The following is an 18,352-nucleotide window of genomic DNA, read 5'->3' on the forward strand; positions in this document are numbered from 1 at the left end:
TTCCTTCCCCTAGTTCACTCCCCAGATGGCTACAGTGGTTAGGGTTGGACCAGCCAGGGTTCAGGAACTCCCTCCATGCAAAGACACATTAGCAGGGACATGGGTTGGAAGTCAGGGGAAGCTAGAATCGGGACCTCTCTTTGTATGTGGGATACCAGCATCAAGTTAAAAGCAGCAGCTTACTTTGCTATGCCACATCAGGAGTCCCTGGACTGCTACAGCATTGGCCGGCCTGCAAACTTATCTTTTAGTTCTACTTCTCCAGGAACTTTCTGAAGTACCTAGGGACAACCACTCATTCTAAACTTTAGGGTATTTCAGTTGAATAGCAGCCCTCGAGAGAAAAGAAGACTAAATATTTATCTGGAGAGTTTCTAAAGCAATACTTTGGAGACAAGTAAGAATGCTCCACAGACTGACACGGCTGTAGGCAGGATGTACTTGTGGTTCAGATGTACGTTTTGTAGACTCAGGTCAGAAATGAGGCGCTAGGAATTCATCAATGTTTTTCTTTGGGAGGTGGCTCCGGGATGTACAGCCCATCACATTTTCAGGGGAAGCAGATGTGATTCTCTCCACCGTTGTAACTGTGTCTGCTGTCAATCCCAGGGGAGCAGGGGTGGTTCAGCACCTTTACATGATTTCAGTGTCTATGAAAAAGTGAGATGAAGATGCCAGAGAACAACTAATGATTTCTAGAATTGCTTGAGAATGCTCAGAACAATTCCAACTCCTTGGAAATTAAAAAAATAATAATAACCCAACATTTAGTAATAAAAAATTGTTTATTGGGTAAAAAATAGATAAGATTTGTTCGTTACACAGAAAGCTGAAACAATCAAAAGTTCCCTGCAACAATTCTGACTGTGAGCAAGTAATAGAGACAGCATAACCAGGTTTGAAGACCTGCCAGTGAAACCTAAATTAGTGTCAAAAAACTGGATGTAGTGATAGGCAAACTGTACTTGTGATGTTTTCTTAATGCAAGGCCTATTTGGAAGCGTCATCTAGATGTGGCACAAAAACAGATGTACTCATGCCACGTCCCGAAAAAGCGGAGTTTCTATTAACTATAGCAGATGTCGCAGTTTGTTTCCCTGGTATAGAAATCACTGGTAGCTGCTGCCGAGGAGGCAAAGTCCACGCAGTCTGCGCTCGGGTAGGAAAAGTACTCCGCTGTCCTGAAGGCATCCAAGTGCTCCGCCTCGCAGGAGGCACAGCAGCACACCGACGCGGCTGCGGGGAAGCACTTATACTGGGCACTGGAGGGCGAGGGATGGTAGGCACAGTCTTCGGAGGGGTAACCGCAGTGTCTGGTGTCCACCGAAGCAGAAGAACTGAAGTTCTCAGGTGTGTAGGAAGGCAGCTGAGCTGGCGAGTAACTGTAGTCTAAGGAGCCAGAGAGAGTGCAGGAATCCGAAGGTGATCCCGGAATCTGCAGGAGTGAAAAGCAAGGAACAAAGAGCTCGGTAATTGAATTGTACCGTGTGGGTTTATTAACGTGGAGTAAGGACGTAAATAACAAAACAGCCAAGTTGGCAGAAGTAATTTTATTTGCTGACTGTGTGATTTCATGACACCACAGCCTACATTTACCCATTTATTTCCCAACAATTGATTGCCTTGCTTCGCTGACTTCCTTTGTTATAACCATACTTTAGAGGATGTTTTGTTCTTAAACCACAAAATCCCATTATGCTTCAAGTCCCCGGCACATCAGATCCTTCTCATATAAGCTGCAGGTGGCACCTTGGATGTTTCTGCATACTTTGACCATGGAGCAGCAGGTGGATGTAGAAGCGGTAGAATTTAAATCCTCTGGGATATTCCAAGACTAGTAACTACTGTTCCCACTACTGGTGTGCTAAAGGTACCTTCTGCTTCCTCTTGAGCAAGCCTACAACTGTTTTAGAGAGAGCCTAATATGGAGGCCAGAAAGGAACTGGGTGTCTGGGACCCAGTATGCCCCTCAATACAGTATGCATATTCTGTTCATTTCCTATTCCTTCTAAAATTGAGCCTCAGGCCTACACAGACTTCTGACAACCAAGAAAAAAAATTATGTATAATTCTTAAAAATAAAACTTTAAAAGTTTTTTTTAGATTCAACTAGTATCTCTTATTAGAAAGCATACTTCATTTTAAAGGATACCACATTTTCAAAATTTTATATTCATCAGACACAATCCAGATTCTTTCAATAATTAGGGTTTCATCTTTGTTAGGCATGCCAGACCCAAATGGCCTGCTAGCAAAGCCACTTCAGTGACAAAGCAAAACACATCTCCACTATCAGAGTGAAGTCAGTCCTGTGTAGACACAGCTTTAATTCCATTTTCAAGAACTCATGACTCATTGAAAAATTCAATGACCATGATTTATGTTAGTTAACTTCAGGTTAGTAGATGTCTTACTGTCACAGTTTAAAAGACATCAAATAAATATTGCCAGGAAGCCCTCTTTTAATGATCACACTTCAGCTTACTTGTGTGTGTGGATAAGCTCCTTGGGAAATCTTTTTTTAAAAAATTATTATTATTATTATTTTTACAACTTTGTATAGGCTGGGAAATCTTAATGATGCCCTGCAATGTATGACTGTTGCCACACATTGAGTTCTAAATGGTCCCGTACTTGTTTGCTTGGAAGACTTCCTTGTTGATCGTGTTTGCATGATTTCTCCTGAGATGCTGCCATCTCTTACAAAGCATGATTACCCCTTAGTTGGCAACAACCAAGTTATATAAAGAACAGAGATGAATTACCAGGTTCTGGTTAAAGCGGGAAGGGGCAGCCTGGAAACTGTCTGGGCAATAGTGTGGAGCACTTTGCGTGGAATGGAGCAAAGGTTCCGAGAGGGTCTCTGTCTGAAGGCAGGAATTGAAGATCTGGTCCAGGCAGCTTGGATTTTCTTCATAAGAAGCACAGCTGGAGAAATCTCGGGGTTGAAAATAACTGGGCGTGGAAGAAATTTGTCCAGGTTCAATACACAGTCCTGGAGGAGAAAGAAAAGAGGCAGATTTTTGCTTGAGAATTGGCACTTATGGGTTTAAATGAAACTCTATATTCTGAATATTTACTATGTCTCGGGGAGATGGGCTTAAGATGTACCAGAAAAGGTAAAAAGGCAGGTAATTTCAGACATTTTTGTTAGCTAATTCAAATCCTAGTGAATTGAATTTGGATTATAATGAGGACATTGGCTGCAAATGTGGCAAGTGCAAAAATAAAAGAGGAACTCAACTTGATTCCAAGCATCATAGTCAAGTTACACATGGCTGAAGTCTCTTCTTGAACTACCAAATCATCAACACCCAGCCCCTCAATCTGCAGTTCAAGTAAACCACCTAGAAATAACTGATAGAGCTGTTTGAGGTGGTAAGACAACTTTGACGCAAAGGCGAAGAATTCTCTTGCTTTATGGTAATTGTTGAGGCTAGAGCTTTAGGAAGTGTTTTAATGGTGATGCAAATGACAAAACAGAGAAGCCAGGAAATGCAGTAGGAAACAGTACTACTTGTTTTAAAGGACAAAAGGTCACATGTTGCATTATCATGTAATATGTAACATATGACCATGATAGTGAAAATGTTAACATACTATTAACCAGAATAAGTTGTTAAGTTTTAAATAAGGATAAACTGAAAAAAAATTTTTTTTCTTTTTGGTACCAGTAAGCTCAGTTTTTGGTAATTTTTCTTAACTGTTTCAAGAATGGTCTAGGGTACGTCCATGTAAAGAACTGCAAGGAAGTTGATTTTTGTTTGAAAGTTTCAGGTTCCTTTAAGGTTAAGTTAAAGTGACACTTTTAAGTGGGAACCACCATACGCGCAGGCTTCCTTACATATGACCTTCCTAAACTCTTCGCTGCTGAGTAGCATTGGCAGCAGTGTTTACGTAATGGGGTTATTCGACCTGGGCTGAGAAAACTTACACACTTATTTGAACTGCTTTCTGGGAAAAGAACGGGGGAGGGAAGCCCCCGTCGGCTGGAAGGTAAATGAACAAGGGCAAAGGCAATATGCTAACGCCTTACAGGATGTTCTGTGTCCCACCGAAAAGTTCACTGCAATAGATCACTAGGGCTCCAGTTGCCTGGAGATGAGGAAGTAGAATAAATGTGAAGAACAAGACTGGGGACTGCCTAGACAGCAGAGAAGAGATAGCTTAGAAACAAAGACAGAAATGTGTGCCTGCTTCCTTACAGAGCTTACATCTGCAGTCACTAAGCTTTGTTCCCTTTCTGATTGGTTGGATTCCAATTAAATGGCGGTGCCTATCTTAACCCCCGAATCAAGCACTTTTGAAAGACTTCCCAGATGAATATATGAAAGAGGTTTTGAGGGAATTGAAATGCTGGCTTTACTGACCTGCAGAGGATGTTGTGACTGGCTCTGTTCGATGGATACTGCTGCCTCCCGACAGCTGCCAAAGCAAGGACATGACCATGAAACAAAGTGAAGTTCAAGCTCTACAAGGGGAAGCTGAGACATTTGGGCAGGAGCTCTGCCTGTACTGTAAGGTAAGCTGATTCTTTCTCCTAAAGACAGTTGCCTTCCTTCAAAACAAAAAATGCTATACTTTAGAGTCAAGGTTTCTGTTTGCTTGGGAATTTTTTTCCTTAATATCAGCTCTCCCACACACATTTTAAGGCTATTAATTTTTCTAAAATAAATTAATGTAAATACTTTGTTACAGAAATGTATCAGTTTGAGAAAACTCGGCAAACAGCCTTGCTAGTATTGACTTTCAAACTAATAAGGACTAACATTTACTTAAAGCCAATTATCTATAACTTAGTCAATCATTTTCCTCAACATTTTCATATGCCATCTGGATCCTGAGCTGTAGGAATTCCCCCAGAGAACTCAATTCCTACCTTTTTGAATCCCGAGTAGCCAAACATGCTTGCATGTTCTTACTATGTATAAAATATCAGAATAGAAGATACTTCCTTAAAGCCTTGGAGGCAGTGAGTTATAGCAATCTACAGTAGTTTACGGTAGGAGATCATGCAGTTCTTTGTGTGCTTCTGACTGCTGTAGAGAAAGGTTGCTTTCTTCATTGCTGTAATGAGTACTGCAAGTTGATGAAACTGTTCCTTTTCACTGTTTAAAGTCAAGCAGCCTGCATCTTCCAGCTGAATGGCTAATTATACTAAATGAGTAATTTAGGATTTTTTTTTCTTTTTAGATTTCAGGTGGTGGCTTTAAACTTTAAAGGGACCAGCGTTGCCCTGGGATTCTTGGGCTGGGAAGCCAAGCTCGAAACACCTGTCCTAGGTTGCAGGGTGTATACACTCTCTTACCGAGAGCCACTGGGACTGCTGTGCCATCGACTTCTGCTGAAACAGGAGGTGGTGTGAATTTTGAAAATGATCCATGCTGTAAAGTCATGAACCAGGAAGCTGGAATCCTTTACCAACTCTATGCAAATATTTGGCTGCAGTTTGAACTGAAGGACTTGGAAGGTGTGGGCTTTTAACAATCTGCTGCAGTGTAGAGCTCTCATTAACCCAATTCCTCCCCCTGGATGGGCCTGTTTGCTGGCCTCTCTGTTATCCTGTTGTTATCTCCCCGAGGTATGTTTACAATATCCTACTTGATGTTATCTTTCTACTTTGCTCCAAGAATACAAAGAAAGGCACCTCTCTCTCTTAGATTTCAAACAGCACAAATCCACACAATCTACAATTTAGTAAAACACATCAAGGCTGTTTAAAAAAAAATTAATGGTTAAAAAAGGAAAGGTAAATTTTATCTTTAGATAAGTCCTAACTCAAGTTTTTCTTTATCATAAAGGCAGGTGTGTGTGTGTGTGTGTGTGCGTGTGTGTATGTGCATGTGGGTACAAACTGATCCTTTAGATATATATGTGTATATATATATATAATCTATTTACCAATCACAGTTGTACACATTTTCCTCTGGCACTGCTTGAGACCTGGGCTCTTGGTCCTAGCCTATAATCTGCATTTATGATGACCTTCTTACTTGACAACAAACGAAGAGAACTTTCCTGTTCTGGAATATTGGTTACAGTTAATTCTCTTTGTGGCTTATAGTCGTCTAGAAGTATTCTTCAACAGATGAACAACTTGGAGATCATCTCTGCTAAACCAGAGAAGTCTGCACTGACGGCACGGCAGGCACAAGTTATCATCTGGTCTCTGGCATCCTTGCCTACTGGGTGTACTTGCACAGCACTTCCGGAATCCCACCTGCTGCCTCTAATGGAGGGATTCTGACATTAGACACTCCCCATCAAATTATGGGTGTGTTACCCCTAAATGCTTGTGAGCACATAGATCAGTACTTCTTCGAGAAAGCAAAATAGGGCAAGCTCTGTCCACTCTACATATTTATGGAAGGCACTGGTCCAGAAGTTCTGCTTTGTTTTCAGCAGTGAGGGAATTTTTTAAAAAGGTTAAGTCTAACTGTACCAGTGAGCAGAAAATGGTCAGATACTCAAGTGAGAGCATTTATCTTGGCTTTAGTTCTTGTAGCTGCCTAAGGAGGACAACAGTGGCCAAACAAAATCTGTAAAGACCCCCAAAGCAACAATTACCAAACCCACAGGGGATTGATTGCTCCAGCTACTACCAACCAAAGTGTCTTAAAGAACCATATGTTTTGTTATGGACATGAACATGAGGACTTTTCTTTCTTTCTTTTTTTTTCTTTTTTCCCCTTTTTGGCTAACTAGACTCTTGCTGAGTGTTGCAGGATTTCCAGAAAGAGGAGGTTAAAACACCCATAGGTGGGCAAGGTTTTCACACTAAGAATGAGATCAAATTTGCCCCGCTTCTAGCTCTATCTTGAAGAGATGCAACAATATGAACTTGAGCTGTGATAGGGGAACAGACTTCTGATGACCTGTTTACTTCCTCTGATAGTTATCAATGACATGAGGATGCCAAAAAGAATAAAAAGTGTGTAAGAGTCACTGGAAAGCTCTCTAAGAGTAGGGAAGTTTTGCTGTGTTCTCTGGCAGTCTGCACAGGAAAGTACTAGCTTCCCTGGCTGTGTATGCTGAATCATAGCAAGCCACACTTGAATGCCAAAGTTTTAAGTAAAGGGTGTGAAGGAGCATTGCTGAAGAGCTGGTTTTTAATTCTTGGTGGGCATTTTGTTTTAGTTGTTTTCTTCCAACAGCTGGAGTGATAGCTAGCATTTCTTAAGCATTCATTATGTGGAAAACACTGTTTCCAAATGCTGTCTAAAACCCTCACAAAAGTCCCATTTCCTCCAAATTTAAGATGAAGAGAAACTGAAGAAAGAGAGATTGAAATACTTTGCTAGAGCATATCCACCATGGAGAAGCTCAGATCTGAACCCACTCCATCTATCTGCTCAACAGCCCCATGTCATTTGCCTTCTGTTTCATAGGAAGCCATACACTGCCCACAAGCAGTACCAGGCACAAAACCACAGGCGACAGATGTCAACAGGCTGGAGAAGGACCAACCCTAACGTGGTTAATACACAACCCAGCTGTCAGATCCTACCCTCACACCCACCTTGGCAATTGTGTGGCCAAGGGCTTTCAGCAATAAGTTGCCGTTCCCTGGGAACTCCACTTGGGTTCTTTGGTTCTGCCTCTGCCTCTGCTGCCACTTCCCAGAGTGCTTCTGGAGATGCCTGTTTGCATTGGGCTATGTAGAAGTGTCCTTAAGATTGTCCTGACCAACTCTGTAACAACTTGCAACTGCATTCTGGCAACATGAACTCCTAAGGAACTGGTTTCATATACCCTCTGAGCTATCACCTCAGCAATGGCATGGCTCTTTTTTGCTGGAAGCTTCCAGGGCCTGGCGATTTACAGAGAGGTGACCCCAGAGGTCAAAGAAACAGAGGATTGGAAGGGGTTTTCCATTGGTGCATCCCTGGAAGCCCTCCCTAAAATGAACGGGATTTCTAGGAGAGCTACACTGTGGGTGTGTGAGGTATGTACACACACACACACACACACACACACACACACACACACACACTGCCTTCTTAACACCATAATGGCTTACTCACCTGCTGCCCAGCCCTGTCCCTGCATTGGGCCAGCAAGCCTTTAATGCTTTGATCTGTGGAGAATGCAGTCCCCCAAACTTCCACAATATCCCCCCACCTCCCATCCCCCATTCTCTGGCCTCCTGTGGTGAACTGAGAGGGAAAGGGGACCTGCGAGCTCTCAGCTGGGGAGCCCCAGGCCTGCACACTGCAGGGCTGGCAGGGGCATCCCTGTGCCCAGGGGAGCAAGGGACAGGTTCATGCTTACGGTCGCCTCCGAGGCCGCCTGGTGTGCCCTTCTCTGCTGCAGCAGCTCCTTTACTGTGATCTTCACACGGACACCTTGATAGACCTTCGGTTTTTCTGGGAAAAGGCAACTGAGTCAGTGGTCAAGTCCAAGGTTTGTATATTGGGGCTGGGTTTCCCTTGACAGGCTATGGCACCAGGATAGCTCAGTTTCTAGGAGGACACCAAGAGAATGCTGAAAGGCAGTGGGAAACTCAGATTTTTCCATATTCAAAGGACACAGTGAGGCTAAACAGGTTTCTGGACGCCCCCACGGGAACAGAAGCTGTGTAGATTAGAGGGGAGTTTCGCCCTGGCCACAGGGAAGTTCTGCCTAGGCTCTGGACGCATGCACCCCCTTGGCTAACATTTAGGGGAGAGCCTGGAGTTCTGGACCCAGCCCTGCAGCTGTAGCCTGCTCTGGGTCGCACAGTGGGGGCCCTAGTACACCCCACCATGTGTTTCCCAGGCCCCTCTCCACCACACCAGGCCTGGCTACAGCAGAGGGCCTGACCTTTATACACCCTTGGTCTGGATGGCAGTCCTGTGACAAACTGGTCCCCCGCGGAGGGAGGGACCTGCCAAGCTGACCCCAGAAGCACAATCTGGTTCAGGAATCCCTGTCCTTTTGCTAGTTTTATCCTTTTTACTTTTCTTCTCCTCTCCCCCCACCCTTTCTCAGCCTTTTCTGTGCTCCATCTTTCCCTCCTCTCTTTTTTCGTTCCCAACATTGCTCTTGCTGTTCCCTTCTTCCCCTTTCTCCCCACCCCTCCCTTCCTGGGGCAGGCGCTTCTGGTGGCGCACGCAGCCTCCCGGGCAAGTCCGCGCAGCGCTAGCACCTGGGACGCGGTCCCCAGGCGCCCGAGGACTGTGCACTTCACCGAGAGGAGGCCGTCCAAGGGCTAGCCAGAGGCCGATCCGTAGCGCCCTGGAGCGACTGGTCTTGGGCGCGCTGGAGAGGTCCGCAGGGTGGGACCCTGTGTGCAGTGGGAGTGGGGCAGTTGCAGCCCGACCCCCTGTAGAGCCGCAGTGAGTAGTAGCTCGGACCCGCCGTAAGGCCAAGCTTGGCCCAGGCCAGACGAGCTCCCGGGGTGGGGTGGGAGGGTGACCACAGGAGCCCAATAAGCCCAATCCTGACCTTCACCCTGGAGTGAGTCCCGGGGACTGCTCGGGGAGGGGCCGTTCAATCTGGGCGCGTGGCTACTGTGCCAGGCCATCAGCGCCTCGTCTGGCTGCTGCAGGGACCGCAACTGGGCATAGTGGGGATCCCTTCTCCCCTCGGTCCAGGCCAAGTTTAGGGAGCTAGTGGCTCCCCAGGGAAGGATATTGAGGGATTCCTTGCCCAGATCCAGAAAGGCCTGCGCCCGGCCGGCGGGCCCGGAGGTCGCGCCAGCTCCGTGCCCCAGTATTTCCCCCATCCCTCTTCCTCGCTCGTCTCTGGGCTGCGCGTCTGGCGGGCCCGCCTGGGGTCTGCACAGGGACAGCCAGAGCCCTGCTCGGTATGGCCAGCGCGCCCTGCTCGCGTCCCGGGCTCCAACATGAGCCTCTAGCTCCCCCAGCCGCCGCTTCTGGGTGTGCAGGGTTGGCGCCGCAAAGTGCTGAGACCCGAGATGGTGGATGTGGGAGGGTGGGCCAGGGCCCGGGGTGCACCAGCGTCCGGAGCGGCCATCTCGGCCTCCGGGCCTCTGCCCTCCGGAGCAGGTGTTGAATGGGAGCAAACACAGCGTGGCCCGCGCCCTCTCCCGGATCCCCGCCCGGTCCTTACTCGGGTGCTCTGACTTTGTGCCTCTCTGTTCTATGCAGGAAAAGCTGTGGAAATAACGCCCGGATTGCAGTGACCCCTGGCCCCGCCTGACCCGATCCCAGGAGAAGCGGCTAAGTTACCCGACATGGTGGTCAGCACGAGCTTTGTCGGAGGCTGGATCCTGCGGCTGCAGTGTCTTGGTGCCTAAGGAGGCTTCTCCTAGTGCAGGGAGAGAAGCAGATATGCAACATTTTTAAAGTTTCACAAAGCATCCGGCTGCACCCAGGTCCCTGGAGCAGGAGACAAACAGAATTAATGTTTTATACCTTCGGGTATAGGTTTGAGTTTTTTCCCCCTCATGCCAAGTATTTAAAACCTCTAGAAACCCATGATTTGACAATCAATGATTGCGCGATACTTTCAATTTGAATATTCAAAGGCTTAACAAAATGGACTATCTTCTGCAGAAATCCTACACACAGGCACCCCACAGGGAGTCCAGAGAAACAGGGAGTGGGACCCTTTTGGGTCCTGACTCTTGCTTTGGCTGTATTTTGGGCATTTTGTCCACCTTGCCACATACAGAGCAGGTATCCTCAAAGATGCTCAGTGGTTTCTGCCTCAGGGGCAGCTCAGTGGCCAGGCACTGCTTAGCCTGCCCTGCAGCCACTACCCAAGCCAGGCTGGCTAATTGCACTCATCCCTGCTAGCCTGAGCTCTGCTTTAAGGGAAAATCTCAGGTTTGTGGGAAGAGAACATGGCAGCCTGTGGGTGTGGCGCCGCAAGGAGTCACGCTGGGCCCTGGTGACAGGCCAAGTGCCCAGGTGGCCAGCCCAGGGAGGCCCAGAAGAGACCTGGGCTCTGGGCCTCGTCTCCTTGTGGCTCCTCCTGGCCACGTGCAGGCTTCCCTCCCCTTTGCATCTTGCCCTCTGCCGGAGATCCAGGCAATGAAGTTTCAGTGCAGAAGCTTCGCCCACGGGCCCTAGCCTCTGGAGATTTTACGACACTGGTGTTTTGTCCCCACGCTGTGACAGTCCCTCTCTTTTTCTTTCCCACCTCCCTCTACAGCTATTATTGCTTTTTTTTTTTCTGTATGAGCATGCATTTAGGAAGCCTGCTCATTTTAGCCAAAGCAACATGGTTTGTTTTCCAATCTTCTCACTGTGAGGGCCGAGGGATAAGGGTTTAGGGTGTCAAGCTACCCTGTTGGCCTAATGAGGCCCTCACGACTGATTCCAGACCCTATGGGGCTATCTCTGTAAGCACCCTGCTGTGGCTCTGCCGTATGATCAGGAAGCTAGAGAAGATGGGAGGAATCCAGAGAGGGTGCAGTGCTGGACCAAATCCTCTCATAGCCCCCAAAGGGCAGGGCGTAGAAGACACAGAGCAGGGTGGGGTTCTCTTGGCAAGTCGAGAGATTTTCCCAGGAGCCCAGGCCAGGTGCTGGTGGGAGGCCTCTGTTCTTTGTTCCTTAAGTTCTCTGAGATATAAAGAATGAGGATTAGCCTCCAAAGACCCCCAGAAAACTGCATGCCCTTGAGTGTGTTGGGGCAAATGATGGAACTCTGGGAGTGATGAGACCATGGCAGACAGGAGTTCCTTGGCAGCTGGAGTCAGGCCTCTGGGGAAGAGGATCAGGGCCTGATGTGGCACCTGGCCATGGGGGACTGGAGATTGTGCCTGTCCCTGTCACTTTCCTGCCACCCACCCCCCTCAAGCCTCGAGCCTGTGTGGTGGGTTTCCCTGGCAGAAGTCAGGCCTGAGGACAAACCAAGTAGGGAGAGGACAGTGGGAGTTGAGAGAACACCTGCTACTTTCCCCATCCCCTCCTCCACCATGCCTAACCTTGCTCCTTGTGAAGAAACTGAGCAAGGAAGTTTGGCATTATGGAGGTCTCCTTTGTCCCTTGCTCCAGAAGCGTCTGACTGGACTGAGAGCCACCAGAGGGCATATGTGTCAGCCTCCTTGCTCAGGTGGACATCCCTGGGCTGTTGCTGGCTGTTCACCTCCCTGGGGACCAAGGCCTGTGTTCAGAAAGAACTCCCCAAATTTTCCCACTCACATTTGTGGGAGTTTAGGTTCCTACTCTTTCTGTAATTGTCAGTCCCCAGCTCAGGCTTTTTAGGAGCCATACAGGGGGCATGTGGAAGGAAGGGAGGGTCTTTTCTAAGTGAACTGTGTGAGTGCTTAGAGATGTGTGTGTGTGTGTGTGTGTGTGTGTGTGTGTGTGTATGTGTGTGAGAGAGAGAGAGAGCGAGAGCTACGAGGTGTGGGACAGCCACCATATCTATCCGGAGACTGCAGGCAGCCACAGGATTGGGTATTCGTCAGCTTGTCTTGCTGTTGTTGTTGTTGTTGGAGTCCAGCTCTAATGTACAGCACTGTGTGATTTAGCATGTAAATGGCAGGTGTTCAAACTACTAACTTGAACTCCAAAGCCCTTGCTCTTTACCAGCATTTTCTTAATCTTTTGTTACAGGTACTTTGAAATTTGGAGGACTTCAACCCCAAATAGGAAATTTGTGTGTGTGTGTGTGTGTGTGTGTTTTAAAGATTTATTTATTTTTATTGGAAAGTCAGATATACAGAGAGAAGGAGAGACAGAGAGCAAGATCCGCTGTTGGATGATTCACTCCTCAAGTGACTGCAATGGCCAGACCTGAGTCAATCCAAAGCCAGGAGCCCAGAGCCTCTTCTGGGTCTCCCACTTGAGTGCAGGGTCCCAAGGCTTTGGACCACCCTCAACTGCTTTCCCAGGCCACAAGCAGGAAGCTGGATAGGAATCAGGGATCCCGGAACACAAACTGGCACCCCCTATGGGATCTTAGTGTGTGCAAGGTGAGGACTTTAGCTGCTAGGCTACTGTGCCAGGCCCAGGAACTTTGTTTTACATGATCATATATGTCTCTAACAATACCCATAAGTAGAAGCCTGAATCAATGTACACTTTATATACAAGAGGCATTCAGATATTATCAAGTATAGTCCATTTTTCCCAATTCATTTCATTAATGAAGAATATATGGTGTTAGCTTAAGGGTCCTTCATGGGTTGTAAGTAAGAAGCAGCACCTGTACAATATGCAAACACACAGTTCAGTGTTGTGTGTGTGTGTGTGTGTGTGGGAGCATCATTTGGTGTGGTGTGAATTTCACTACCGGTGAGTACGTGTATAGAGACTAAGACAGTCTCACTGACTGGAGAGAGTTTCACAAAGCCTGGAAACCTCGGAAGCCTGAAGAAGAGATGTCCCGGAGGTGAGGGTAATAAATGATGCTAACCACAGTTTGCGTTTGGGGACTGTCTTGCAGGGGACACTGTCACCTTTATAGTGTCTGTTCTCAAGTACAGATCATCTCTCTGGAGCCGAATATGGTGGATATTTCAGCTGATGTACTGGTTTGGAAATATAACACAGGTTCTCAGTGTTTGGGGGTTACAAACGATCTCTGAGGCTCTGGGGAGGATTGTCTGCGCCTGTGCTCTCTGGTGGTGACTGCAACCTTTGGCTCTGTTGCTTGGTAGAGTCCCTGATTCACAGGAGAATCTGAGCAGAGGATATTGGAACTCACTCTTTGTAGGGCAGTTTTTCCCACTGGTGAGCTGCTTTAAACGTCATGATCAGGGATTGAGCTGTCATCCAATTAATTCTTAAGTAGATACCGACTTTGTACTAGATGTGCTTGTTAACTACCAGGAATAAAAAGATAAATTCGGCTTTCTGCCATCAGCAGCTGTCTTCTTCCACTTCCACATGGTTGCTTTCCTGTCATTGGTTTGCTTAGTCCATTCATTGCTTCATTCATTTATTCAGTGATTATACCGTCGTGACCAAGGCCAGTGCTGAGCCTGATAAGTTAACTTGTATCCTTCCACCCATGCCTTCTCTCCCTGAGGTCAGGAAGGAAAGTTTCTCTTGTTTCTAGATCTCTAATATTCTTTCCACTGAGCTCAGAAACTTTTCACTTTCTTGTTGACTTTCAAGTCAGAGGGCAGCACCCAAAATGGTAGGATACAATTGATTTATTTTTAGAGTGTTAAATATTTTAAGTCTTTTGTATGCAGATAAACTGCAGAGTGTTATAGTTACCCTCCAAAGAAGGAGGTTTCATTCAATCTAGATGTTTGTATATTAAAAGACTTGTAGTATAGGGAAAAGGGATGGTTTATTCCCTTTAAATTTGACTATAGCATTATATTCTCTATATTAATGCAAAGTTCTTTTGTTACCTTGACTTTGGGACACTGTTATCAAAGGTTGTGGGAGATATCAAGTTCCAAAAACCTGACTACATGCAGGAAGTGAGTACTTACCAGGTCCTAGATGAACGTTTGGTCCATTGGAAAATGACCAGGATGTCTTTTAGATGAAGATTTATGATTTGTGTCAACTCAGTCTCTTTTCACAAAACATATTCAAAGTTTTTAACTTTTCATTGAGAGGTTTCCATAGAGAACAAGCATTTGATAATTTAAAATAAGAGAAATGCATTTCTTTTACTAAAAATTCATAAAAAGTACCATGTTGAAAACCTATTACTGTATCACTTTGGGTAAGAAAGAAAAAAATTAAGTGGTCTTTCCATTATGACTGAATTTATTTATTTAACATTAATTTTTTATTTCATTCAAATTATTTGATTAGGAGAGAGGTTATAGGAATAGCTGTAACTTACTATTGCTAATCGAAAAGAGCTAATTCATTGGTCCACAGCCTTTTCCTTCTAGAATTTGTAATATTTTTAAGTATTCTTCCCCTCCTTTAATAACATACTCATGGTGACACTGAGCAATACAAACTAATATGTCTTACTTACTAAGGGTTATGGTTAGAATTATTTCCATATTAGACATCAGCTATAACAGGATGTCATCATTGGCAAATAACTTTAGAAGGTTTCATTGTTATGTGATTATCTTGAACTTTGGGGATTCTGGTTCCTGATTTATTTTTCATACATGTTTCAGTCACTCAAGAGATAATATCAAACTTTGGAAAGCTTATTTATAAGGCTTCTTGGCAATATTTTGTAGTGTTGGTAGATGATAAATGAAGTATTCACACTTTCTGTGCTGCTTTACAGGTTTCATAATTTTCCTTCTTAAGTACAAGTAGAAATAGTAAATTACTACTAACACTCAATAGCCACTTGAAGTGGTGGGGGATAGCAAGAAAGAGAGAGCTTTTATCTGCATGGTTCACCCCTGAAGTGAACATCAGGAGTCTAGAAATTCATTTGGGTGTCCCATGTGTATGGCAGAGAGGTAAGTACTTAAACTTGCACCTATTGGCTCTCAGGGACTACCTGAGCAAGAAGCTGGATGGGAAGCAGAGTTGATACTTGAACCCATGAGCTTCATTGTGATATATGGGAGTCTTCAAGGACTGTTGTCTAAGAGCTGGATAGTTATTCCTTTGTGTGGCAGGGTTTTACTGCATTCTGACAAAGATTTACTGAGCACCTATTTTCTTCTGGGCTCTGAGCGAGGTGCTAGTATGCAGAAGTGAGCCATTCATGAGTGTTCCCTGAAGTCTCTCTGGCTGGAGTATGACTCTTTTCCAGAGTGCATGACTTGCATTTCACCTCTTTGCAGTCAGTACCTAGTGCACATGATATGTAAAATGAACAGCACAGTTATTGTTTTGAAAAGAGATAATCCTGTAGAACCTCTCTCAACTCAATGGTAAGACCTAAAGCAAAGAGTGTAATTTTGGTGGAATCATTATCATGTAATATGATCCAATTGTGGACATCAACTGTTATTTTGGTAATTTAAATATCATTTATGTTTTATTCCTTATGACTGTATTATTTGGATTTACACATTGAATATGGATTGCCACGATACTAGTAATACTGGTATATTTACATGTGTATATATAAGTATGTATAAATAACTGTATTATAACATTGGGGTTAACCATTGTTTTTCCTCTGTATAATTTCTTTTAGAGTACTTCAGTCTTCTTCCTTTACCACAATAAGTACCATGATGTTGTATTATTAATTGAGCTGTAGCAAGTCACAAAGCTCATTTAAAAGCATTTATTAAATAAACAAGATAAAGAGGTGGTTTTCTTTTCTCATTCTTTGGAGTTTGTATTATAGTGTAAGAGCAACACAAAGACTTTCAACTATTTCCAGTGACTCATGGGAGGATTTGACTAGAATGCAGCTTTTGCATGGGCCAATTTCACTTTCAGCTTCTTTTTGACATTGTCATCTAGTCAATTTTCTTAAGCAGCTTGAAGTTGACATCAACATCAACATTGCTGCTTGCTCCTTTGTCCTGGCAGGGCCTGAAGGAGGTGGACTTTTGAACCTGAGCTCTTTCATTTTCTTGGTCTTCCCAGGAAGTTGTGAGTCAGAGAATGGTAGGGTAAAGGAAGAAAGGGAGAGAGAGTATGCAGTGTTTTTTTCCCCATATACCAGCATTATGCATTTCTATGAAATGAAATTAGCCTATACATGTAGTAGAAAGCAGGAAATTCTTGAATGGAAACTGGAATAGTGAAATAAAATTGGTTTCCTTATCATAGTTTTGTGGTTTGGTTTCACTTTACAAGACATTTCCAGGACAATAAAAAGGACAAATTAAAATCTATGTAATATAAAAGCATATTGTTAAGCTACATAGAACTATCAACAATCATGAAGCATCTGGAATTATTTTTTAAAGATTTATTTATGTTCACTCCTTTAAATGGCTGCAAAGCCAGAGCTGCGATCCAAAGCTGGGAGCTCCCATGTGGGTGCAGGATTCCATGGCCCTGGACCATTCTCCACTGTTTTCCCAAGCCACAAGCAGAGAACTGGCTAGGAAGTGGAGTAGCTGGGACATAATCTGGCATGCATATGGGATGCTGGCATCAAAGGGTGTAAGATTAGCCTAATGTGTCACCACATTGGATCCAGCCATCTGGAATTATTTGCACTACTCTTAATCATGCTAGACTCTATTAGATCAGGTGACTGAAACAGACATTAGAAGAAGTATGGTCCTGTAAATGGTTCCCTTTCTATAATATCGTCAAACACTATGAAAGGCATTGGATGCTCTGAGAATGTAGGTACCATAGCACTCACAGTATTCCACCCCCATCCCCACATACAACAGCTGCTAAGCTCTACTCATCAGTGACCGAACTCATCTTCACTTAGAGGAGTCAGCATTATATATGAGTAGATGTCAGCACAATAAAGCACATAAGCATGATATAATGCTAATATCTAATATTCTAATCAACTGGAAGTTACATGGGTATGTCTTTATGATTGACACAACCATTATTGTGTTATTGCTACTGTGTAATGCATGGCAAGTGGTAGGTGGCTGTAATCATTTCAGATTTCACACAACCAAGTGACTCCAGGTGTTTTGTGAAGACTTCTAAATCTACAGTGACAAATCTCTTCTTTTCAATGCAGGGTCTGGCTGTCAAGATTATGACCAAGTGAATAACAGATGGTTCTGCCAAGGACGTTGGGAAGCAGGACTGCATCTCAAGTCGCATAGAAATTAAGAAAGAGCATCTTCCCTCTCACAGTGGGTGCTGCCACCTTTCATTAAAGAGCAAAATGTTCTTAGCCAAGTAACAACTGGGCTGATATCATTTCCTTTGGCTAGTGGGCTTGCTGGGTCAGAAGGTAGTTCTATGTACAAGTTTTGAGGATGCCTTTACTGTCAGAGAGATATGTGTACTCTCATGTTAATGTAACTCTTATCTACAATAACCAAGGGATAGAACTTCAGGGTCCGCAAGTGGGTGAAATGATAAAAATGATACAGTTTAGACACCTGATGGGATACTACGTGGGCCTAAAAAGAAAAAAAAATCCTGTTATTTGCGATATAATGGATGAACCTGGAGGTCAGTCACAGAAAGGCAAACACCACATGACTACACTCCTCCCATCAATGCATATAACTTTTATGCTGTTAGTAAAAACAAAGTAATATGCAGAGAAGAGCTGCTGGTGGAGACTGTGGGAGGGAAGCAGGGCATGGACTCAGAAGAGGGCTGCCCAGCAGCTGAGGGCTGCTTCTGCTTGATGTGCTCCTGCAGGGGGCAGCCTGGGTAGGTACAGGAAAGCCCCTAGCTGGACCTCTGGGCCTGTACTCCATAAATAGCAGCATGGTTTTGGAGGCCCAGAGAAGGAAGAAGAGCCATCATTCATTTGTCAGTATGGATGAATTCCCTGCTTTCCTGACGCCCTATCTACCTGAGCCAGAGAGTAGCATGTCAACTGAGGGCATGATAACCACTGGGTTGAGGGCTTTGGGGCAACTGGGTGGAAAGTGAGAATCTTGTTTTTCA

The 18,352-nt window shown here is 44.9% G+C and overlaps 1 protein-coding gene across 1 annotated transcript; it reads right to left on the reverse strand.

Annotated features, from left to right (window-relative positions):
• Positions 1 to 868: 868 nt before the first annotated feature.
• On the reverse strand, positions 869 to 10,307 carry POU2AF3 (POU class 2 homeobox associating factor 3). The gene is made up of 5 exons (XM_058663934.1): positions 10,173 to 10,307; positions 8,272 to 8,366; positions 4,371 to 4,425; positions 2,766 to 2,995; positions 869 to 1,435 (listed from the first exon to the last, which is right to left on the reverse strand). Exons 1-5 carry the CDS (start codon positions 10,177 to 10,179, stop codon positions 1,067 to 1,069), a joined length of 756 nt encoding a protein of 251 aa, XP_058519917.1. The 5' UTR covers positions 10,180 to 10,307; the 3' UTR covers positions 869 to 1,066.
• Positions 10,308 to 18,352: the final 8,045 nt, after the last annotated feature.

Source organism: Ochotona princeps, chromosome 4 (assembly GCF_030435755.1).
Source record: "Ochotona princeps isolate mOchPri1 chromosome 4, mOchPri1.hap1, whole genome shotgun sequence".
NCBI lineage: Eukaryota > Metazoa > Chordata > Mammalia > Lagomorpha > Ochotonidae > Ochotona > Ochotona princeps.

Excerpts from the sequence above, each read along its gene's own strand:
- POU2AF3 (XM_058663934.1), bottom strand. Across the intron at positions 4,426-8,271 it reads AGGCGGCCTCGGAGGCGACC|CTGTCGGGAGGCAGCAGTAT; the intron begins GTAAGCATGAAC and ends TTGCTTTGGCAG. Across the intron at positions 2,996-4,370 it reads AGTCACAACATCCTCTGCAG|GACTGTGTATTGAACCTGGA; the intron begins GTCAGTAAAGCC and ends TTTCTCCTCCAG.